This window comes from Octopus bimaculoides, chromosome 8 (assembly GCF_046866305.1).
Source record: "Octopus bimaculoides isolate indiv1 chromosome 8, ASM4686630v1, whole genome shotgun sequence".
NCBI classification, from domain to species: Eukaryota; Metazoa; Mollusca; class Cephalopoda; order Octopoda; family Octopodidae; genus Octopus; species Octopus bimaculoides.
The window spans coordinates 24,926,183-24,951,749 of NC_142935.1; the positions used below are offsets into that span (position 1 = coordinate 24,926,183).

Sequence of the window (25,567 nt, forward strand, 5' to 3'; positions counted from 1 at the left end):
ACTGATTTTATCCAATGGAAAAGCAAAGGCCAATACAACTTGGCACCAATGATGTAGCAACTCATTTCTATAGATGAGTGGAATGGAGCAATGTGAAATAAAGTGTCTTGCTCAAGAACACAACACAGCCCAGTCTAGGATTTAAACTCACAACCTTACGATCATGGGCCAATTGCCCCAGCCACTAAACCAAGTGCTTTAACACACATATATACACATATGTATGCATATATATATATATATATATATATATATATATATATATATATATATATATATACGTGTCTACATACACATAAATATGCTGACATACATAATATACGTACATATATAGCATACAGGCATACAAATATAGGCAAACATGCATAAGCATACATGCATACACACAGATGCATGCATATATGCATACATACATGCATGCATATACATAAATACAACTCCATCACCATCGCCACTACCACCACCATCGCCGAATCCACCACCACTGCCAACTCCAGTGTCATCGCTGACTCCAGCACCGTCGCTGACTCCAGCACTGTCGCTGACTCCAGCACTATCACTGACTCCAGCACCATTGCCGACTCCAGCACCATCACCAACTCCACCACAAATGCCGACTCCAGCACTGTCGCTGACTCCATCTTCACTGACTCCACCACCATCGCTGACTCCCACCACCATCACCGACTCCACGACTGCTGCTGACTCCAGGACACTGCTGATGCCATTACCATCACCAATACCACCACCATCTCCAACTCCATAACCACCACTGCCACCCCCACCATCCTCATCGCCTCCCTTTCCTCTTAGTGTCAAAGTATTGAACATCAAATGGCCAAATGGGTCAAAATGGATCGCCAAGTGATTGATATCAATAACCTCTCTTAGCATTCCCACTCATCAGCATCAGAGAACCAACGATGGTCGGTCGGTTTATTAGAAGAGTGACGAGAGCATGAGATGAAATAGCCATGGCGTTTAGATACGGCGCTTTCATGTTCTGATTTCAAAACCTACTGGCATCAACTTTACCATATCATCCTTCTGGGGTTCAATTTAATGTTCTTATAGAAAGCATCGGCAATCTGCAATGTGAATGGAATCGAGATTCAGACAAATCTGCAAGTGTTTCATTTTTTTCTCCTTTCTTTTGGAACTATTCCTGAGGATGTCAGAAGCAAACTGACATGGGGTTGGTGGTGGCAGAGACAGAGGTGGCTGGTCATGGTGGTGCTGGTGGTGATGACATTGGTGGTGGTGGTGGCACTAGTGACAGTGGTGGTAGCAATGGTGATGGTTCTGATGCTGATGAGTGGATTTGGTTGACGGAAACTGGAAGAAGCCCGTCATATATATGTATATATATATATATATATACATATGAGGTTAACTTTGCCTTTCATCCGTTCGGGGTCGATTAAATAAGTACCAGTTATGCACTGGGGTCGATGTAATCGACTTAGTCCCTTTGTCTGTCCTTGTTTGTCCTCTCTATGTTTAGCCCCGTGTGGGCAATAAAGAATTATATATAAATGTGTGTGTGTGTGTGAGTGTGAGTGTGTTTGTATGTCTGTGTTTGTCCCCCCAGCATTGCTTGACAACCGATGCCGGTGTCTTTACGTCACCGTAACTTAGCGGTTCGGCAAAAGAGACCAATAGAATAAGTACTAGGCTTACAAAGAATAAGCTCTGGGGTCGATTTGCTCGACTATAAAGGCGGTGCTTCTGCATGGCTGCAGTCAAATGACTGAAACAAGTAAAAGAGTAAGTGATACCATCATCTGTTACATTATACAGCCTAAAAAGACAGGATGGTCACATGTGGAATGCCACTGAACATAGGTTGCTGGATTGGTTCAGCTTTGGCTCAAAGAACAACAACAACAGCAGCAGCAGTATCAACATCAATGTCAGTAATGGTTTTCTTTGATCTCTACCTGCTGGTGAAGGTGTTTCACCTGGATACAATAACTGCCACCTTCAGTAGATTTCATGCTGTTTTATGGTTCAACCTATCATTGATAGCCTACAACAGAGAGGAAGAAAGACAGAGAGAGAGAGGGAGGAAGAGAGACAGAGAGAGAGAGGGAGGAGGAGAGACAGAGAGAGAGAAAGAGAGAGACCATGGTTAGGTTATAGAATCTCTCTTACTTTACATTCTATATATAACCTCTCTCTCTTTCTTTACCAACACACACGCACACAGTTCTCTATCTATCTATATACACATATGTGTATGTGTGTCCTACCCATGTCAGCATGTGGAAGGCAGACATTAAACGATGGTGTATATATATGTGTGTATATATATATATATATATATATATACATATATATATATATATATATACATATATATATATATATATGTGTGTGTGTGTGTGTGTATATATATATATGTGTGTGTGTGTGTGTGTGTGTGTGTGTGTGTGTATATATGTATGTATATTCACACACACACATGCATATGCATAACCGATGCTTGCATGGAAAATACGCCTAATCCTAAATTGTATACACACACACACACACACAAGCATTCATTCATACATTTAACTTGTTTCAGCCAAAGGCGGTGACCAAGCTGGGGCACCATCATTAAAAGATGATGAATATTTCCTAGCTATATATATATATATATATATATATATATATACACACACACACACACACATACATATATATACACGTACATATATCTACATATTTATATAGATAGATAGATAGATATAGACACACATACACACCTTTTCCACTTATTTTGTTCTCTTCTCTGAATCCCTCCCTCTCCCAGCTTCTTTCCCCCTTATGCTCTCTCTCTCTTTCTCTTACTCCTTCATTTGCAGCTTCTTTCTCCCACTTTCCCTCCTCCTCCTTCTCCTCCTCCAGCTACTCACTGCACCTTTACTTATTTTCCCCCATTTAGCACTACCTTGACACACTTCACACCTTTTTATTGCAAACCAACAAGAGAACCCCCCCTCCCCTCCACCACCACCACCATCACCACCACCGTCGCCGCCACCTCTCCATGCAATCATTCAACCCATTAGAAATAGTGGTGGAATCTCCCTCAAAATACCACACCCATCTGCTGCCCTTTTATTCTTGTCATCTTAAAAAGGGTAGAAACACATTAAACAGTAGAGTCCAAGATACACAGCACCTGCAAAGAAAAGATTGAAAATTCAAGAATGGTCAGTGCTGGTATATTTGACCAATGACACCTTAATTATTCTCGCTATTTCTTCACCTGTGTTCCATTATTCCTTCTCCAAATGCGTTCTCTCTTATTTTTCACTTCTCGTTGCTATTACCTGTCCACACACTCACACTCACCCTCACACTCACACACACACACACACACACACAAGCACACACTGGAAACACCTGATTTCTCTCCTCTCTCTCTCTCTGTTCTTTCTTTTTATTTGTCTTTTCTGCCTCTCATTTCTCAAACACACACATACACACTCACACACATGTACACACTATCATAGATTTGCACATATATACTCGCGCACACATTCACACACCCTCACATACACACTCCTTCACACATTATCTCTCTCTCTCTCTCTCTCTCTCTCACACACACACACACACAACCTCATACACAAATTGCACAAGTGTTGTACATAAGTCTTTCCAAACTCCTTTATATCAATCATTCACTTACCCACCCCTTTCTCTCTCAAGGATACACACACACTTTTACCCTGGTTACACCAATGAGGTACAACTGCGTAAATTCTCACTTTTCTACCCCTTTCTATCACTGAGTTTCCCCTCCCTATCTCTCTTTCTCACTCTATCTGTCTCTACCTTTCTACCTATCTATCTATATATCTATCTACCTATTTATGTATATCTATCTATCTATCTATCCATCTGTTTATCTAATCTACCTATTTATCTATACCTATCTATCTATCGACCTGTCTATTTATCTATCTAACTAGCTAGCTAGCTATCCATCCATCCATCTGTCTATCTATCTATTTATCTCTATTTATCTATCCATCCATCCATCCACCTATCTATCTATTTATCTAAAGTGCACACACACACAAATACACATGCATTCCTACCCAGGATGTAGAATTGCATAAATACTCACTTTTCTACCCCTTTGTATCACTCAATCTCCCTCTTTTCTCTCTCTGTCTCTGTCTACCTGTCTGTCTCTCTCCCTCACTCTCTGTATCTGTTTATCTATCTATCTATCTATTACTCACATGCGCACAGATTGCACCAGAGAGGTGAAATTGCATAAATCCTTACTTCTCTACCCACCTCTACATTCCTCCCTCTCACTCTCTATCTGTCAATCTCAAGCACACACACACACACACATTTGCAGTTGCACACACAAATACAAAAAAAAAACACAAATAAACAAACAAAATACCTGCACAACTGATGCATATAGCAGCAGTCTTGCCAAGATGAGGTTTGCAAGGCTTTTCATAAATTGAATACATTACATTTAATTGCAATGTACACAGATGCCTGCAATCAGACACACTGTATACTGCAAAGTGCATCTCCTCTTTCTGCCTGCCAATAATGGCTAGATTCTGTTGCAGCCATATTTTGAATGCTTCCCCGTTCTTTATTCGATTGTCCTATTATTCCTGCAGTTGATGTCATGCAGCTACATGTTGTTGTTCCTATGAGAATGTGGAATCATAACCTCTGGGAGCTTCTATGAGGTTGCTCAACCTGCGAGAAATAGCAGCCAAATTCATCCTGTAAATCAGTGGTTCCAAACCATTCTTTATTCATGGACCCCCTTTACAATGAATAATTTTATTCCAGTAGACCCCCTGCCCATAGCCATTCGATGTCTAAAAATTAGTTTTGTACATACTTCTTTCGAAATCCCTATTTTGTTTTTCCCCACACTCTTGTAGGTTGAACTAAGTAAAATGTTAGAGAAAAAACCTAGGTGCAGGAGTGGCTGTGTGGTAAGTAGCTTGCTTACCAACCACATGGTTCCGAGTTCAGTCCCACTGCGTGGCACCTTGGGCAAGTGTCTTCTACTATTGCCTCGGGCCAACCAAAGCCTTGTGAGTGGATTTGGTAGATGGAAACTGAAAGAAGCCCGTCATATATATGTTTATGTATGTATATATGTGTCTGTGTGTATATGTTTGTGTGTCTGTGTTTGTCCCCCCAACATTGCTTGACAACTGGTGCTGGTGTGTTTACGTCCCCGTAACTTAGCGGTTCGGCAAAAGAGACCGATAGAATAAGTACTAGGCTTACAAAGAATAATTCCTGGGGTCGATTTGCTCGACTAAAGGTGGTGCTCCAGCATGGCTGCAGTCAAATCACTGAAACAAGTAAAAGAGTAAGAATATATATATTTAAAAGAAAGCCTTGTGAGTGGATTTCATAGACAGAAACTGAAAGAAGCCCATCGTGTATATATATATATATATATATATATATATATATATATATATGTGTGTGTGCCTGTGTGGTTGTGTATTGTGTTTGTGTTTGTCCCCCTATGGTACTTGACAACCAGAGTTGGTTTGTTGACATCTCCATGATTTAGCAGTTTCAGCAAACAAGACTAATAGAGTATGCGCCAGATTTAAAAAAATAAGTACCGGGGTCAATTTGAAAGGCAAAGTCGACCTCGCCGGAATTTGAACCCAGAACGTAATGGCAGACAAAATATCGCTAAGCATTTTGCCCTGCACGCTAACGTTTCTTCCAGCTCGCCACTTTTGGTCATGGCCAGAATGCCTTGGGTCTTAATTAGTGCAATCAAGGAGAGTTTGGGCAAAATAAAACTCACAACAATAGCCATTTCTAATACATCTATTCTGTACAACATCAAGAGCCAGCAAGAGGGTTTCTGTAAGGTCTCCCAGCCTGCTGGATAGAGCTATGGTTACTAGTTATTAGTTTTGCCTTATTTATGTAATTTTAACGATTGTATCTACCAAGCTTGTTTGTGTGTGTGTGTGTGTGTGTGTGTGTGTGTGTGTGAAAAAGTGAGCATGAATGTATGTGTAACTGTGTTTTTGGGTCGGCACATAAATGCATGTGTGTGTAAGTACATGTGTGTGTATGTATGTGTATGAGTGTGTGAAATGAATCTATGTATGTGTGTGCATAAATGTGTGTAAATGTGTTTGTGTGTGTGTATATAATTGATTACGTGTGTATGTTTGTGAATATATGTAATTGAGTGTGTGTATGTGTTTAAATGAGTGTTTTAGTGTGTGTGTGCATGTAAAATAAATCTATGTATGTGTATGTGAGTGCATGTATGTGTGTATGAATGAATGTTCATGTGTAAATGATTGCGTGTGTGTGTGTGTGTGTGTAAATGTGCCTGTAAATGGATGTTTATATGTAAATGGTTGTGTTTGTGTCTGTGCATGTATATAAATGTGTATGTATATCAGTGCGTTTGTGTGCATACGAATGACTATTTGTTAAAGGCCAGGTGTTTTATCTTAGATTTCACTCCTTCATTTGGAAGGATGTACCATAAATCTCTCTCTCCTCCCTGCTGGATAAGTCTATCTCGTACACGCATTCCAGTGAGATTCCTGCTGATATTACTTGTAGTAAAGAATTTAAAACATTAAGTTTTATGTCCAAATAGATAAGCAGCGGAAGACTGCCTGCAGTTGATTTGAACCCGAGATTCTTGAGTAACTAATCTTACAGCTGTGTGGATAAAAAGCTTGCTTCATGACCATGTAGTTCCTGGTTCAATCCCACTGCATAGCACCTTGGACTTAATCTCACAACAGCATTAAGTTGACTGTCGACTGCTAAATGTTGGTCAAATATGAGGGGCTGCTGAAAACACAGACACACAAACACACATACATACATACATATACATTATACATATATACGACGGGCTTCTTTCTGTTTCTGTCTACCAAATCCACTCAGAAGGCTTTGGTCGGCCCGAGGTTATAGTAGAAGACACTTGCCCAAGGTGCCACGAAGTCGGAATGAACCCGGAACCATGTGATTGGCAAGCAAGCTACTTATCACACAGTCACGCCTGCTCACATTGTACTAATTCCTTTTATTTTTTTTGTTCATATTACATCATGGGACTTGAGTCAACTTGGCTATTCATCTTTCTGAAAGGAGTGAAATATGTTTGACATGTATTAGAGTTGAAATCCTCCCATAAAAATCACTGCCCTTGTTTCCAATGACAAATCATTATGTACTTGTGTTCTGGGATTGAAATTGCAACAGGGTTAGCTTTCCCTTTCATCCCGCAAGCTACAAAACAGAAAGGTCAGAACAAAACTATTAATAATTTTCAAGTTCTCTTTGAAACACTACCCTTAAAATATATCCATTTCATTATGGTTGCTTAAGTTTTTTTTCCTTATAGAATCTGGTGAGGTTCTTTGTCTCAAAAGAAAGCTATTTTCATTTTTAAAAAAATAAAAATACACATACAGGCGCAGGAGTGGCTGTGTGGTAAGTAGCTTGCTTACCAACCACATGGTTCCAGGTTCAGTCCCACTGCATGGCACCTTGGGCAAGTATCTTCTGCTATAGCCTCGGGCCGACCAAAGCCTTGGGAGTGGATTTGGTAGACGGAAACTGAAAGAAGCCCGTCGTATATATGTATATATATATATAGGTATGTGTGTTTGTGTTTGTCCCCCCCACCATCACTTGACAACCGATGCTGGTGTGTTTACGTCCCCTTAACTTAGCGGTTCAGCAAAAAGAGACCGATAAAATAAGTACTAGGCTTACAAAGAGTAAGTCCTGGGGTCGATTTGCTTGACTAAAGGCGGTGCTCCAGTATGGCAGCAGTCAAATGACTGAAACAAGTAAAGAATAATACATTTCTCTCTATATATCATCATCATCATCATCACACAATGTTTTAAATCCAGGTTTTATCCCCATTAATGAGGATGGCTGGATCTACCTCGATGCCATAGCAACTGAGGTAGGCAGGTGCAGCCCACCCCAACCTTTCGGCTGACTGATGCCCAATTTCCTTTGCTATCATGAGGCTTTTTTGGAGCTGGATTTTCTATGGGGTGCATGTTGTTGCTTACCACCAACCTCTGTTTCTAGAGATGAGTGGTCCCGAGACCAAGGCCACTAGCGCAATCTTTAAGAAATGTGGTGGAAAACTAGCTCAGGAAGGCAGGGACGCTACTCCCTGATACCCCTTTTGGGTATATATGCGTATGTGTATATATACATATATATATATATATATATATATATATATATATATATATATATATATATATATAGTATATAGTATATATATATATATATATATGTATATATAGCTTGAAATTTAACTAAGGTTTATAAGTTAATCCTCTGCCAACCATGATTTACAAGGTTTATTGTTTTCTTTCTTGGGAGGGTCATTAAGCCAACAATAAACAACCACACTGGTTTTATTTCACTTCTTTATTTTTTTCTTGTTAACCATTTAACCAATTAACTAATTGATTGTTTAATTAATTATTCAGTCAGTCAATCAACCAACTAGGAAGTTTGCCAACATGCTTTCATTGCCATTCACTTCATAACACTGTATTTTTTTTTTTTCTTTTTTACAGAATGACCGAGGTGGGGAACGCCTTCTCATTAATGAATGGTCAACATATTTAAAAGCGAGGATAAACTGTTCTTTACCAGGGCAGTACCCATATTACTTTGATGAAATACGTAAGTTCTCCATTCAATTATTTATTCGTTGTAAATAACATATTTATCATTTTTTATTTTTGTTTAAGTTGCACTCACGTATAAGTCACACTCATGGTTTCTTCATCATTATCATCATCATCGTTTAATGTCCTCCTCCCATGCTGGTATGGGTTGCATAGTTTGACAGGAACATGCCACCTGCACAGGAGCCAGTCCAACGGCACTGGCAACGATCTCGCTTGAATGTCTTTACAAGTGCCACCGGCACAAGTGCCAGGAAGGCGACGCTGGACACAGGTGCCATCACAATTTCGCTTGCCCCAACAGGTCTTCGCAAGCCAAGTTTAGTGTCTGATGGAGAGGACGTTGGCATGTATCTAAATATACAGGGTGTCCACAAAGTCTGGCTACATGGAATAAATAAAATCATAACATAAACAACTAAATATCAGCTAGCCACCTACACTTTTCTCTGCAAAATAGGGGTAGTTTATCCTGTTCAGGCTATATTATTAGCATTATTCTGTGATTGAGAATTTAAAATCACTTCTTTAACTTTCTAAGACATCTCAACGCTTCTAAAAGCAAACTTTGTTTGTCTATTTACGTTTGTCGTAATTTGTATTTAAAATATAATAATTTCTTAAAGTATGTGTTAAATCCCATGTGGGTACATGGAGTAAATAAAAACATAACATAAACAATTAAATATAAGAAATAATAATTTCTTAAAGTATGTGTTAATCCCCATGTACCCAGACTTTGTGGACACCCTGTATATATTTGTTTGTGCGTATGATGGGTGTACACACATTGAAATGACTATGACCATCACTATAAAAAATTGAGAGGGAATCTTTAAATCAAGAACGGAATGTATAGCAGTACTGCAATGACTTTTGTTAATGGAAATGAAGAAATTCAAAGAGAAGCATAGCAAGATATCAGTCGCAGAAATGTTTACAGATTCATCAGAATAACCTTTTCTTGAAGAAATGATTAAAGAAAATCCAAGGTGTACCTTACTTCTATAAGTCTTACACTATGCAGAGTAAACAAATGTGTATATGTGTGTGTATATATATGTATGTGTATGTATGTATTTACGTGTGTTTGTATGTATGTATGTATATAGATTTTCAAATGCACTCATATGCATAAATCAAAACACACACACACACACACACACACACACACACTCTGATATCGTATAACATGTAGGCAAATATTTATATCATTAGCATACACAGTCTCAACATTTAGAAACACACACATCCTTTTATATGCATACATATATATATATATACATACAAGCATACTTACACATTGCATAAACAAACACTCACACACACACACACACACACACACATATATATATATATATATATATATATATATATATATATATATATATATATATATATGTATGTATATATTATAAGCCATACAAATTCATACCACAAATATATATCTGTCTGAAGCTTTCTGAGAATTTACCCTTTGTTATTTACAGAGGATGTTTACACACAAGACAATAAGATATTCTATGGCTTATTTACAACAAACAGGTCAGTGAAACTCCTTTTTTTAATCTATCTCTCTCTCTCTTTTCATCTATCTAGCTATATATATGTGTGTATATATATATATGTTTCATCTATTTATCTAGCTATATATATGTGTGTATATAGCTATATATATGTATAATATATGTATTGAATTGAATTGAACTAGTTTCATCTCACAAGCTGTGGCCATGCTGGAGCACTGCCATTTGGTGTTGTTACTTAATTTTTCCTTCACTAATTCCTTTTTATTTATGTATATATATATATATATATATATATATATATATATATATATATATATATATATATATATTCGCCATGATAGATCGCTAGCCACTATACCATTTTTTATTTTCTTTCCCTGTTTATTTCTGTGTTCTTTTCTGTCGAAGAGCGTAGGCTCGAAACATAAAAGACTTTCTCACTTCCGGAGCATTAAACTAATACATCTGTTTGTTTTTTACACACCTGTCTTCGTCTTTTGTTTTTTCGTAAATTCTCACTATATATATATATATATATATATATAGTAATATGTAAAGATAAAATCCTATTCTCTCTTCGTCTCTTCCTTTCTTCTATTTTCTCTGACTCTCTCTCCCTCTCACACACATACACACACAGTTTGAAAACATTATAAGTGATGGACCCTTGATAAAATTGTATACAGAGCAATGTGCAGTTGCTGTAGCAGAAACATATGTAGGTCAATGTCATATACGCTGTAGAAAACTTTTTATATAAAAAAGTTTTGAATGTGAATAAATCTCCACTCTCCTCTTCATTTTCAAATATATATTCGTGTTGCTCTGCGATCGTTCCATTGCACCTGTACAGGTAATGACAATCTGATGGAGGGAGTGAGCTTATGTCTATGCAAACATTTGATCACCATAAACAAATGATCTGTGTGGTTGTTCGGTAAGAAATTGGTGAACCCTCAAACGTCATCTGACAACAGGAGAGTCCATCATATATATTCATATATATATATATATATATATATATATATATATATATATATACAAACACACATATATATACTCTTTTACTTGTTTCAGTCATTTGACTGCTGCCATGCTGGAGCACCGCCTTTAGTCGAGCAAATCGACCCCAGAACTTATTCTTTTGGAAGACTAGTCCTTATTCTATCGGTCTCTTTTGCCAAACTGCTAAGTTACGGGGGACGTAAACACACCACCATCGGTTGTCAAGCGATGGTGGGGGGGACAAGCACACGCACACATATATATGCATATATACGACAGGCTTCTTTCAGTTTCCATCTACCAAATCCACTCACAAGGCTTTGGTTGGCCCGAGGCTATAGTAGAAGACACTTGCCCAAGGTGCCACGCAGTGGGACTGAACCCGGAACCATGTGGTTGGTAAGCAAGCTACTTACCACACAGCTACTCCTATACACACACACAAACATATATATATATACATACACACACACACACACACACACACACACACACACACACATTCTCTCTATCTAGATAAAATAGATTCAGCAAAGTAAATAGAAGGTTCTTTCTAACTCTTCCTAGATATCTTTTACTTACTATCTGTATTTCTTATTTTCTCATTCTCTGCTTGACCTCTCTCTTTCCCTTTCCATCTCCCACATTTTCAGTAATCTCGGGAGTATTCACCTTCTGACCCCAGCTTTGCCCAAACCTCCCACTACTTTCTTTTCCCTTCTGCCCTAGACCCTTCAAATCCTACCCTCTTAACTATCCCTTAACATATTATCACACCTGTTTCTTTTGCTATATTTCCTTGTATATCTTTATCTCTCTCTCTCTCTCCCTCCACAGAAATGGTATCACAGCCTCTGCAATTTGTGCATACCACTGGACTGACATACAGAAAGTCTTTGATGGCCCCTTTAAGGATCAGAACACGGACACATCTTACTGGTTACCAGTTGCCAATAACCAAGTCCCTGCTATTCGACCAGGAAATGTAAGTAAGCAAAATGAAAGGATACTTTTTTTCATTCTTATTTGTTTCAGTCATTTGACAGAAGCCATGCTATAGAAGAAGACATTTGCCTAAGGTGTCATGCAGTGGGACTGAACCCAGAACCATGTGGTTGAGAAGCAAACTTCTTATTACACAGCCAAGGCTGCAACTATATATAATGTGTAAATTAGTCTATCCAACAGTGTTATACCACTAAACTTAGAAGATATTTAAGCAATGCATTCATGGATGGTTGATAGGTTAAATGTGGTACTGATGAGAGAGCAATAACTCTTGAAATATGCATATACACCTATTACCTATTTTCTTCTATCTTCGACCACATTGTTTACATAGATGTATTTGTATATGAAACATCATAACTTTCAGTGGTGGCTCTGGCTTATATAGAAAAATGTGTAGAGATAAACTTAAAAATGAGAATATTTTCATTATTTGATCACTTTTCACCACAGTTTGACTTGACAATTATACATATCTGTTTTTTTTTTTTTGTGTACATCTTCAGTGCTCAATCAACGACTCTCGTTCACTGCCTGACAATGTTTTAACATTCATCAAAGACAAACCATTGATGCACATGCTGTTGCAGCACATGTACTCAACACCAATATTTCACAAGGCTGACGTCATGCTCCAGAAACTGACCATGGCGTTTAATGTCTCTGGACGCAACGACGTGGTTTTCTTTGCAGCCAGTAGTAAGTTTGTTTTTGTTTTTTTTTGCTTCCACTTCGCTTTTCATTTTATTTGTCACTCATTACTCATCATTCAGTGATTAATTTAATCAGCTTTATCTTTATCTATTACTCCTACACTTTACTAAAATAACCATAGAAATCAAAACCAACTTTTGTCAGTTAGATCCATCATTAGTCGAATCATTCCATTAACAGCTCAACCTTGTACCTTCCACTTGTTTCAGTCATTAGACTGTGGCCATGCTGGGGCACAGCCATGAAGATTTTTAGTCAAATGAACCAACTCCCAATATTTGTTTTCTCTTTAAACCTGGTTCTTATTCAAACAGTCTGTTTTGCCCACACACTAAGTTACAGGGATGTAAACATACCAACACTGGTTATCAAGCAATGGTTGGGGACAAGCACAAACACAAAGACATACAAACATAGATATATATACGATGGGCTTCTTTTAGTTTCCATCTATCAGATCCACTCACAAGGCTTTGGCTGGCCTGAGACTATAGCAGAAGATGCTTACCCAAGGTGCCACACAGTGGGACTGAACGCAGGATCATGTGGTTATGAAGCAAGCTTCTAACTACAAAGCCATGCCTACACCTATAGTGAATTGTATTAATGAGACAACAAAGGTACCTCTACATTGCTGTTCAACATGTTAGAAATGACAGCCAATTCTTCCTCAAATCACACCCTTCATTTTTGAATACAGAAAGGACATATAAGTTAACACACACACACAATAGCACCAAACACAGAACTCTGACACTACCCTAATTTTCATGGAGCACCTCATTCATTCTTATTTCATCTTCTGTTTTCCAGATCAAGGCAAAGTTTACAAAATCTTCCAACGACCAATGGAAAATGCACGTGACAAACCTTACGCAGTAGTATCTGCCGTGTATTCACCATTTTCAGAAACCCAGCCAATATGGAACATGGTAATGCATGTAAGTATTGTTTCTCTTTGGAAATTGTGTTCTTCACTATTGAAAGAATGCATGGATTTAACCATTTCACCATTTCATCTGGCTGCATCCAGTCCAAAATATTCTCCCAGTTTTATGTTCAAACTGATCAGATCCAGCCTCTCATAACTACCTTGCAATGTCATTCTAAAATATATAAATGCAGAAGTGGTTGTGTGGTAAGAAGCTTGCTTCCCAACCTCATGGTTCCAGGTTCAGTCTCACTGCTATAATAGAAGGCTATAATAGAAGACACTTGCCCAAGGTGCCAGACAGTGGGACTGAACCCGGAATTTATTCTATCGGTCATTTTTGTCAAGCTACTATGTTACAGGGACGTAAACACACCAACATCAGTTGTCAAGCGATGGTGGGGGAACAAACATAGACACACAAATACATACATACATATATATGTACGTATGATGGGCTTCTTTCAGTTTCTTTTTACCAATCCACTCACAAGGCTTTGGTTGGTCCAAGGCTATAGTAGAAGTCACTTGCTCAAGGTGTCATACAGTGGGACTGGACCCAGAAATGTGTGGTTATATATATATATATATATATATATATATATATATATATATATATATATATATAAATTTTTATTATATACATAGTCATAATAATCAAAGCACATAAACTCAGGGGATGGCTAGAAATGGCTAGTTACAATAACATTGAGTGCTCATTGAAATACGCAACGTTGAGTACTTCAAATATTGGTAGGATACTGAAGATATGCAAGTACCAAATCCAATTTAAAACACAGATCCCATGAAGGGCATTGGCCCTTCATGTGTCATAGGTATAAAAAGTAAACGCATCTAATACTTATATATGTAAACTGATGGCACTCGGTCAGTTGTGACGAGTGTTTGAGTTGGTGCAATCAATGGAACAGCTTCCTTGTGAAATTAATGTGGAAGTGGCTGAGTGCTCCACAGACACGTGTACCCTTAATGTAGTTCTCCTGGAGATTCAGCATGACATTGATGGTGTCAACACTTGCCCTTTTCAATTATTTTTAACAGTTGAAGGAATTGGAGTAATGTGAAATAAAGTGCCTTGCTGAAGAATACAATGTCAGTCTGCAGAGAAACAGCTAAAAATTTCTCCTGTTTATAATTACATTGGGCTTCTTTCAGTTTCTGTCTACCAGATTTGCTTACATGGCATCAACCAGACAGGAGCTGTAGTAAAAAAAACAACACTTACCTAAGATGCCACACTGTAGGACTGAGTCAGAAACCTGGAAAGTGCAAGAATACAAATCAAGCTTCTTAACCACACAGCCACACCTGCTCCTGTGTGTAGCACAAAACAAAATAAAAATGGTGAAAGAAGACATGAAAATAATAGTGATTCAGTTAGTAAAAAATTGCCATATTTGTGTGGTGAGGTTGGTAATGGTGTTGAAAGTATAAGGTTATATGTAGAAACCTTGCAAGAGCCACTGTTTAGTTAAGCAAATAATTTGGTAAATCAAATAATTCTGCTTGAGTTACTATTTATGAAAGAGACACTTTATATTTATAGAAATGTTTACTCTTTTTCCGTTTCTTATTTCATATGTATATATATATATAAAGTATATATTTATTATATATATATATAAAATATATAAGCTTGTACATTTGTGTTAATAAATATATTCATACATATATAATGTACACCTACATATATATATACACACACACACATAGAGACCATACACACACACACACACACACACACACACACACACATATATATATATATATATATATATATATATATGTGTGTGTGTGTGTTCTTTTTTTTTTCCAATGACCTGAATGTTATTTATCAGCTCACTCATTACTGAAGTAGAGCAAGCTTCCACCAAAGTCTCTCTCTCTCACACACACACACGCACGCACGCACGGACGCACGCACAAACACACGTGCACACACACGCGCACACACACACACACACACACACACAAAGAAATATCTGCTAATACATCAACATAGTAATTGAAAAAGAAAAACTCATAAATATACAACCAAAACGACAACAACAACAATAATAATGTTAAAGATATTCTATCATGTATATTATTTTGTATTCTGTTGAAAATAAGATAAAGAATAAATATCATACTAACTTTGTCAACCTTTTCATATTGAATTCCATTCTGAATTGATAACAGCAGTCAGTGAGCCAACTACCTTGTTGAGCATCGTAACTGATAAATGTTCAACATTTATGTGAAATATTACTCCGAACGGACATAAGAGGTCAGGAAGATGGCCGTAGTCTACTTGGCTGTTAACTCATTTCATTTTTTTTTATTTCTTAGCATGTTTCAGTCATTTGACTGCAGCCATGCTGGGGCCACAAAATTGAATGGTTTTTAGTTGAACAAATCTACTCCGGGTCTGTGTTCTTTTTTTATGTAAAAGCCTGCTACTTATTCTATCAGACCCTTTTTGCCGAACTGCTAAGTTACAGAGATTGTTTTGAATTAATGATATATTATCTTGTAGCTTCAAGATTTCTACGATATGATTGTTTATTTTTAGTGTGACATTTTAGGGTTTCTGTGAGACGTTGGTTTCAACATAAACAGACAAAATATTTGGAATACATGCGGCTGGTCTAAATGCTGAAGGGTTAAGCACTATGCCATGCGCCTTTACTTCACATTCTTTTAAAAAAGATGGAATGGTCACAACTTGAATAGGGGACAGAACCTGAGATTAAACAACATGTGATAGGCTTGTAGTGTTGTCGTTGTCATCATCATCATCATTTAATGTCTGTTGTCCACGCTGGCATGGGTTGGACAATTTGACCAGGGCTGGTAAGCTAAGAGGCCACACCAGATTCCAGTCTGATTTGGCATGGTTTCTACAGCCTGGATGCCCTTCCTAATGCTAACCACTCAGAGAGTGAAATGGGTGCTTTTACATGACACTAGCACAGGAGCCAGTTGTGTGACATCGGTATCTCATGACTACGATTTCACTTGCTTGATGGGTCTTCTTCTCTAGCACAAGACGTTTTCTTCTTCTTCGTCGATGCCATTTTTAATTTTTTTTATTTTCATTCTCTTTTCCAGAAAGACTATTTGTATTTGAGTACAGATTCCAAAGTATTACAGGTGAATGTGGAGACATGTGAACAATACAAGAAAGCAGATGCTTGTATTAATGACCCCTACTGTGGATGGGCTAGAAATGACAAATGTATGCCTTACAATCAAGGTTCCTCTCATCACAGGTGAGCAGTCGACACTTGAAATATTTTCTATCAAATTTAAAGAACTGAAGTAATGGTATGGTGGTGTGATATTTGAGAAATTTGCTTCAGAATTGCCAAACAGCTGGTTCCAGGATCAATCTCATGGCATGACCTTTATGAGTGGCTGCTGTAAAGTTCCTGGCTTTAAGGGCATCATGAAAGGCCTGGCTGGAGTCCCAACCTTCCGGGGTTTTTTTACTGGACTTAGAAAAACTGAAGGACCGTTGTAATCAGTGTGGCACAAGCACAGGCAAGGCCAGTTTTGGCATGGTTTTTATAGCTGGATGCCCTTCCAAATGCCAACCATTTTACAGTGTGGATTGGATGCTTTTTAAGTGGCACCTGCACTGACAGGGCCACTAAGTAACTTGCAAGACAAAAGAGGAGAGGGGACATTGGAGGATGTGATTTTGTATCAGATGATGAAATATATATAAGCAATGATTAGTAACATTATGAAACCGGTATGCTTTTGATTCTCTTTAACTCACAATAATGACTTATTACCTTTATTCCTACCTCAGTTCATCTAATTGTATATATCTATCGTTACTTTTCATAAAGAACCTTTACTCTTTTTGATTTCCAATGTCTGTTTTCGCTTATTTTTCTTACTTTCCCCTTACATTTCCACGTGTAGTTTCTATTTTGTTTTTGTAACATATTTCTATTATATATTGACATAAAATGTATGTGTATAATTTGGAAGATTAAAGTCAATACTACTACACTGAGATTACAAAACAGCTGTAATCCTATAGAAATGATAAATCTGTATTCATCTCCCGATTTAATTACTATGTGAACTGATAGCCAATTCTTTTGGGAACTGTTTACTATGAACTATGCCTCATTTTCTGAATACAATTTTCTGCTTTATATATATGTGTGTGTGTAATATGGTTTAGAAGTTTGTTTCACGACCTTGTGGTGTGGTTCCATCCCACAATGCAACTGTTTCCTAGAATAACATTGTGCTAACTAATTCCTTGTGACTAAATGTGGTAACAAATTAACTATCTAGCTTTGTAGTTACACAATATTTTATAATCATATACATAATTATAACAAAGGATCAGCTTAATGCCTCACCACACACTGTTAGAAATAGACATTAAAGTCTTTTTTACTACCTTAAAATCACCAAGAATAACACACTTTTTGTAGGTAAATAAAAGAAAAATAATGAATAGCTTTGTAGGTAAATAGACAGACAAAGCATAGACCCATATTGTTTGAAAGTGATGGCTGGCTGTGCTAGACAAACAGACAGACAGACTGAACAAGAGAGAAAGAAAGTGAGCGATAGCAATGGAATTGATTGTCATTAAGATGTAATTTCCTTTTATTCTTCCTCTTCAGATTGAGGACATTCAAAGATGTTCCAGCAAATATGCCCTTTAAAGAAGCTATGGCCCATGTTATAGAAGAGCCATTATATGGTGAGTTGGTATAGATATATCTTTTACCTTTAACTTGTTTAAGGTATTGGACTTTAGCCACGCTGGGGCACCACCTTGAAGAGTTGAGCCAATCAAATCGACCCCCTGTACTATATTCTTGTTTTTAAGCCCAGCAATTATTCTAGCAGTCTCTTTTTGTTGAACTGCAAAAGTTACAGGGATGTAAACAAACTAACTCCAGTTATCATGATGACAGAGAGCAAACACAAAGACATACACACGTAACATATGTAAAGATATATACATATATATGTGTGTGTGTGTATATATATATATATAAATATATATATATATATATATATATATATATATATATATATATATACAATATACTTAATCATATCGAAGGGAAATGGAACTTAATAAAAATTTTCACTTCCAGTGGCCTAGCGTGTAAAAATTTAGCCCAAAGATTATGAATTACTCATAAGATACAGTGGATTAGGGATTCCTTATGGATTCCTCTTATGTGTTTAAATATACACTGTATCTTATGAGCAATTCATAATCTTTGGGCTATATATATATATATATATATATATATATATATATATATATATATATATATATATATATATATATATATAAATATATATATATATAAATCATCATCATCATTGTTTAATGTCTGCTTTCCATGCTAGCATGGGTTGGACGATTTGACCGAGGACTGGTGAACCAGATGGCTACACCAGGCTCCAATCTGATCTGGCAGAATTTCTACAGTTGAATGCCCTTCTTAACGCCAACCACTCCGAGAGTGTAGTGGGTGCTTTTATGTACCAGTCAGGCGGTACTGGCAATGACCATGCTCAAGTGGTGTTTTTTTATGGGGAAGGAACTTTACTTGTGTTTTCATATTCAACCCATGCCAGCATGGAAATGGACGTTAAACGAAGATGATGATGATTCAAGCATTGAAAAATGAGCAATGCACATTTTAATAGCCACCGAGTTCGTATTTATTTCTTTGTTTCACAATTTATCAACCTGCTTATTTGTCTTCCCAGTTAATTTTCTACAAACTTCTTTTATTTCCAGAATCTCGTACAGTAAATGTATCTGTTGGGACATCATTCCGACTAAGATTAAGCTACAAAATCTGTGTTGAAGGCCCAGTAAAGTGGAAAAAAAACGAGACACTACTTTGTCCTGGTAATGAGTACTTAATGGCACAAGATAACTCACTAATTCTACAAAACATTCACATTGGTCACCAAGGCCACTACCAGGCGGAAGACCGACACAATGCAGTAGTTTCACAATACACTGTTAACATACGCAAAGGTCAGTTACTGGGTTTCCTTATTGATTACATTTTGTTATTGTTGTTGTATTTTAGGCCCTATCCATTTCTGTAGGGGCCTCTTTTAGTCTTGGGGTGACCATGGGGTTCAGAACCTAGAAACTCAACCCACTTGAAAATGATTACCAACTGGCTGCTGGTGCCACCCTCTGCATGAACATCTTTTGTATCAGAAGCTGACTTAGACTTTAATTAAGCAGGCAGTAAATGCTTATTCACTGTTTTCTTATATATATATATATATATATATATATATATATATATAATTGTTAAAGAGGACAACAAACGTTAAGGCAAGGCAATCATCTCGAGTCATATACATTATTATTGGAAAAAATTCAAAGTCTTACAGCTGTTTCTGGGGTACCCCAGAGTATGGGATATTCTGTTATCAGAGACAGATGACGGAATATCCCATACTCTGGGGGTATGCTAGAAACAGCTGTGAGACTGAATTTTTTCCAATAATAATAATAATGTGTATACCTTGCCTTAAGCTTTGTTGTCTTCTTTAACAATTATATATTCGCTATACCAGAAATCTGCAATGGCTTCCACAACTACCATCTCGGCTATAACTTTGGAGCCCTGATAATCCGTTATAGCACTTACCTAGCGTACCTGATTGTTTAGATCACCTGTGAACTAAACCCCCATACTTTGTATGCATATATATATATCTCAAATCTCATCTGTGCATGTGCATAGATGAGTCGATGCCATTGACAATACCAAACAAATTAAAAATGCATCTGGTGTTGCCACTTGTTGCTGTTGGGCTGGTTTTTCTTTCTTATATATATATATATATAATATAGAGTGATAGATATATAGATAGATATGCATATACAGTAATCTTTCAACTGTCACGGGTGTAATGTTCCAACCCCCACCCACAATAGGGGGAAATCTATGAACGAGAAACATTACTGTATATTTTTTAAATTATTTTTATAATTTGCATCTATTTATTTTATTATAAATGCAAAACAACACCACAGAAGAATCAGCGTAAGCTTAAATAATAAACCGCAATAGGTGAACTGCAATATAGCGAGGGATTACTATATATATATATATATATATATATATATATATATATATATGTGTGTGTGTGTGTATGTATGTATCGCTTTGATGATGTTTTGAGAGGGCTCCAACACTGATGTCATCTCCCTTGATTTCAGCAAGGCCTTTGACAGGGTTGATCACAAGATTCTCTTGAATAAAACTATCCAACGTTGGTGTCATTGGAAAGTTACAACAATGGATTGAATATTTCCTGACAGACAGAACCCAACAAGTTGTAGCCGAAGGAGTAAACTCAATCCCAGCCGAAGTCAGTAGTGGTGTTCCACAAGGCACTGTGTTGAGCCCACTTCTTTTCATCATCTACATCAATGACATTACTGACATCATCAAGCACAGCAATGTAAGAATCTTTGCAAATGATTCCAAGATCTAGAAGGTCATCAATGAAGTGGGTGACCAAACTCAATACATATACAAACTCCCATCTCCAACTCAACATATATGTGTATGTGTACGCTTGTATGTATGTGTGTATGTATGTTTTATCTTTATTTATTTATTTTTCAGGCAAGGAAGATATTGAGAAAGATTGGATGCTGAAGTTCCAAGAATGGTGCGACTTATTTGAGGATTACAAAAGAGAACGTGACAAATGGGTAAGAGTCTTGTTTTTAAATTCTTCACCATTGTCTTTATTGCTGCATCACCACCACCACTACTGCTTATACTACTACCAACACCATTGCTTCTACCATTGTAATCAGCACTATAATTATTGCATATTATTATCATTATTACCATGAGCAAATATTGTTATCTACATCCTAATTATTATCATCATCATTATCAACTTTATCTCAATTTCATCATTAGCACAAAGAAAATCATCACAACCATTCTCATCATTATTATTATTATTAACTGACACCATCACCCTTACAACCACCATCACAAGCATTCTCATCATTATTGTTGTCCTCATTATTATTATTATTATTATTATTATTATTATTATTATTATTATTATTATTATTATCATTATTCATTGTTTAACGTCTGCTTTCCATGCTAGCATGGGTTGGACAATTTGACTGAGGAGTGGCAAACTAGATGGCTACACCAGGCTCGAATCTGATCTGGCAGAGTTTCTACAGCTGGATGCCCTTCCTAACACCAACCACTCCGAGAGTGTAGTGGGGTGCTTTTACGTACCACCGGTACGAAAGCCAGTCAGGTGGTACTGGCAACGGCCATGCTCAAAATGGTGTATTTTACGTGCCATCTGCACAGGAGCCAGTCCAGTGACACTGGCAACGATCTCACTTGAATGTCTTTACACGTGCCACCGGCACAAGTGCCAGGAGGGCGATGCTTGTGTCGGTGGCACAAATTATTATTATTATTATTATAGCACTTTTTTTCTGCAAAATAGGGGTAGTTTATCCTGTTCAGTCTATATTATTAGCATTATCCTGCGTTTGAGAATTTAAAAATCACTTCTTTAACTTTTTAAGACATCTCAACGCTTCTAAAAACAAACTTTGTTTGTTTATTTACGTTTATCATAATTTGAATTTAAATTATTATTATTAATTAACACATGACCCAACATATCCAAATCTAAATATATAAATAAATATTTGTTTTACCCTTTTTTTCTCTCTCTCTCTATTTTTCAGACAAACAACTGCCACACGGGCAATGCTGATATTAACAGTAACACCATCAATGCCATCCCGCAGAACAGAAACTGAATTCCTTAAAAAAAAATAATTAAAAAAATTAACAAAAATTTTAAATTTAAAAAAAAAAAATGTAATTTTAAAAAAAGAATCAAAAGAAATAAAGAAGATATATACATATATATATATGTGTGTGCGTGTATGTGTATATATACACATATATATATGTGTGTGTGTGTGTATGTGTATATATACATATATATATATGTGTGTGTGTGCGTGTATGTGTATATATACATATATATATGTGTGTGTGCGTATAAATCAAATGCATTTTTTTATACAGCAAAATAACATCCATATATATATGTGTGTATATATATGTTTAAATATATATATATATATGTATGTGTATATATTTATACATATATATATGTATGTATATATATATATATATATATATATATATATATATATAGACACATACACACAAGCGTACATACCTCCCCCTCTACTCCTACTACTGTTACTACTACTATTACCACCACCATTACTACTGTTAATACTACTACTACTACTACAAATGATGTTGTGTCTTTGATTGTGTCTTTGATGACACTGTTGTCTTCTGTGATAGTGCCAGGACAAATCGGCTTTTTTTCATTCCTGCCACTGGATGATTAAAAAAAAAACTTTAAAAAGGAAAAAAACAAAAAAAAAACGGCCCGCCATCAGCCCACCGACACCGTATCTGCCGTCGCCACTGCTGCTGCTGCCAATTACCAAAAAAGGAAAAAAAGAACAACCAGCAGCAGCAACAACAACAACAACAACTTGAGTAACAGACAGTATGAGTAAAAGTAACAAAAACAACAGCTGTTGCTGCAACACATATACAACAACGCCACACTAATCCTAATCCCTAACCCTTAACCCTTTCAGCCTTTCCATCATCCCACCTGTCAATTCCTATAAGTTCACCATCTTTTAGTCTTTTTTTTTCTGTTATCTTTACGTCTTTCTCTTCCGATCTTTTTATTTTCTTCTCTTCAGCATCATCTTTTTTCTACCCCACAAACCATTGCAGGTTTTAATCGGCCAATCGGTTGAACGACGAAGAACTCACACTGGTGAAGATGGGATTGCAAAAATAACACCCATACACATACACACGAAACTGGAGTAGAGAGAAAATTACAACACACACACCTAACAAAAAAAAAAAAAAACGAAACCAACACAAATTACATGCCAAAAAACAAAAGAGAATCATAGCACTAATGTTGATGCCATATAATAATAATGTTAATAATAATATTAATAAATATTCTGCTTAATACTACAGGTTTGCTCGTCAGTTGTTTGACTTTAACCAGTTGAGCATGTTCCTTGGTGGCTGATAATATGTGTATCTTTGATCATGAGCAGAAGTAATGGGGGAGCATAATAGCCATGTATTGAGAGGAATTCTTTAGGGTTTGGATAATTCACCTCTAGAAACATGGGTGTTTCGTTCAACATCCTTAAACAAACCTTATTCAAGGACCTTTCGATCAGGATGGGTTACTCGACCTGAAGAAAATTCTAACTGGGTCCCCACCTGCAAGGTCACGTGCTGTTAATCTTGCTAGATCACCCTGTTGTGATGCATGTGCCTGGTGTACCCTTATCAGACGGGTAGTCATGATGGGTATACTGGGCTTCATATATTTTATCCCTGTGTCACTTTGATGGCATGCACTGCTCTCTCACTCAATAATATTAATAATAATGTTCTCATGATTGGCCCTGAGGGCCTAACACAAAACACTTTCTAGTACAGGTACAAGGCCTGCTATTTTGGATGAGTGGGTAGTCGAATAAATTGACCTCAGTGCTTATAATATTAATTAGCATGATGATGAATTACAAGTAAAGGGTAGATGAAGGTAAAGAGGAAAAAATAGCAAATAAAATAAAAAAGAAATACCCCTTGTGTGGGGGGTCCTTTATATTCTTCTGAGCACATTCATCTCGCCTTGCTTGTTATAATCCCTCTAAAAGTATATTTCTTAAATTATGTCTGTGTCTCATTATCTTTGTCTCTCTTTCTCTTTTTCCACTCTTCTTTTGCCCCTCCCCCACTTTTTTTTTTTTTTTACATGTTTATTTGTTTCTGATGTTTGCAGCCCCTGAAATATGTTGAATATCAGTGTTTAAAAAAAGAAATGGGGGAAAATATACATATATATATATATCTACTGCAATAAAACAACCCCCAAAATATTAACTACAACAAAACAACAACAAAAAAGTAAAGAAGAAATGCATTAACAACAACAATAATAAACATCACACAAACAACTGCAACAACAACAACAACATTAACAATAACAACGAAAACAAATTCTTGTTTCAGTACTACTACTTCTACAACAACTAAAATGCTGCCATATCATCATCACCATCATCATCGTCATAGTCAACCATTTTTCTTACTACATCTACTACAGCACCAGTACTAGCACCACTCTCCTGGCAAAAATAAAATGACCACAATCGTTCTTTTGCGCCATCTGTGTGTGTGTGAATGTATGTGTGTGTTGATACACAAACATATATATATATATATATATATATATATATGTGTGTATATACACACACATACAAATTTATATAATAAATTTGTATTCAACAAGTGTGGAATAACTCTTCAGGTTAATGTAAAATTCTTTATATTATAACTGAACATAAAAGCAAACATACATATATGTGTGTGTGTGTCTCTCTCTCTATATATATGTGTGTGTGTGAGTACATATATATATTAATATATGCACATATATATATATATATATATATATATATATATATATATATATATATATATATGCACATATATATATAT

General features: G+C 36.5%; 1 protein-coding gene across 2 annotated transcripts in view; it reads left to right on the top strand.

The window, feature by feature from the left end:
• LOC106878942 (semaphorin-2A) overlaps window positions 1-22,866 on the top strand; it is a 447,301-nt gene extending 424,435 nt beyond the window's left edge. For both annotated transcript variants that reach the window (XM_089356188.1, XM_014928318.3), the window contains 10 exons: window positions 8,601-8,709; window positions 10,205-10,259; window positions 12,086-12,233; window positions 12,763-12,955; window positions 13,784-13,911; window positions 17,016-17,176; window positions 18,560-18,639; window positions 19,702-19,947; window positions 21,566-21,654; window positions 22,678-22,866. In XM_089356188.1, the coding sequence (XP_089212314.1) occupies window positions 8,601-8,709; window positions 10,205-10,259; window positions 12,086-12,233; window positions 12,763-12,955; window positions 13,784-13,911; window positions 17,016-17,176; window positions 18,560-18,639; window positions 19,702-19,947; window positions 21,566-21,654; window positions 22,678-22,752 (1,284 nt within the window). In that variant the 3' untranslated portion in view covers window positions 22,753-22,866. The remainder of the gene's footprint in view (window positions 1-8,600; window positions 8,710-10,204; window positions 10,260-12,085; window positions 12,234-12,762; window positions 12,956-13,783; window positions 13,912-17,015; window positions 17,177-18,559; window positions 18,640-19,701; window positions 19,948-21,565; window positions 21,655-22,677) is intronic.
• The last annotated feature ends 2,701 nt before the right edge of the window (window positions 22,867-25,567 follow it).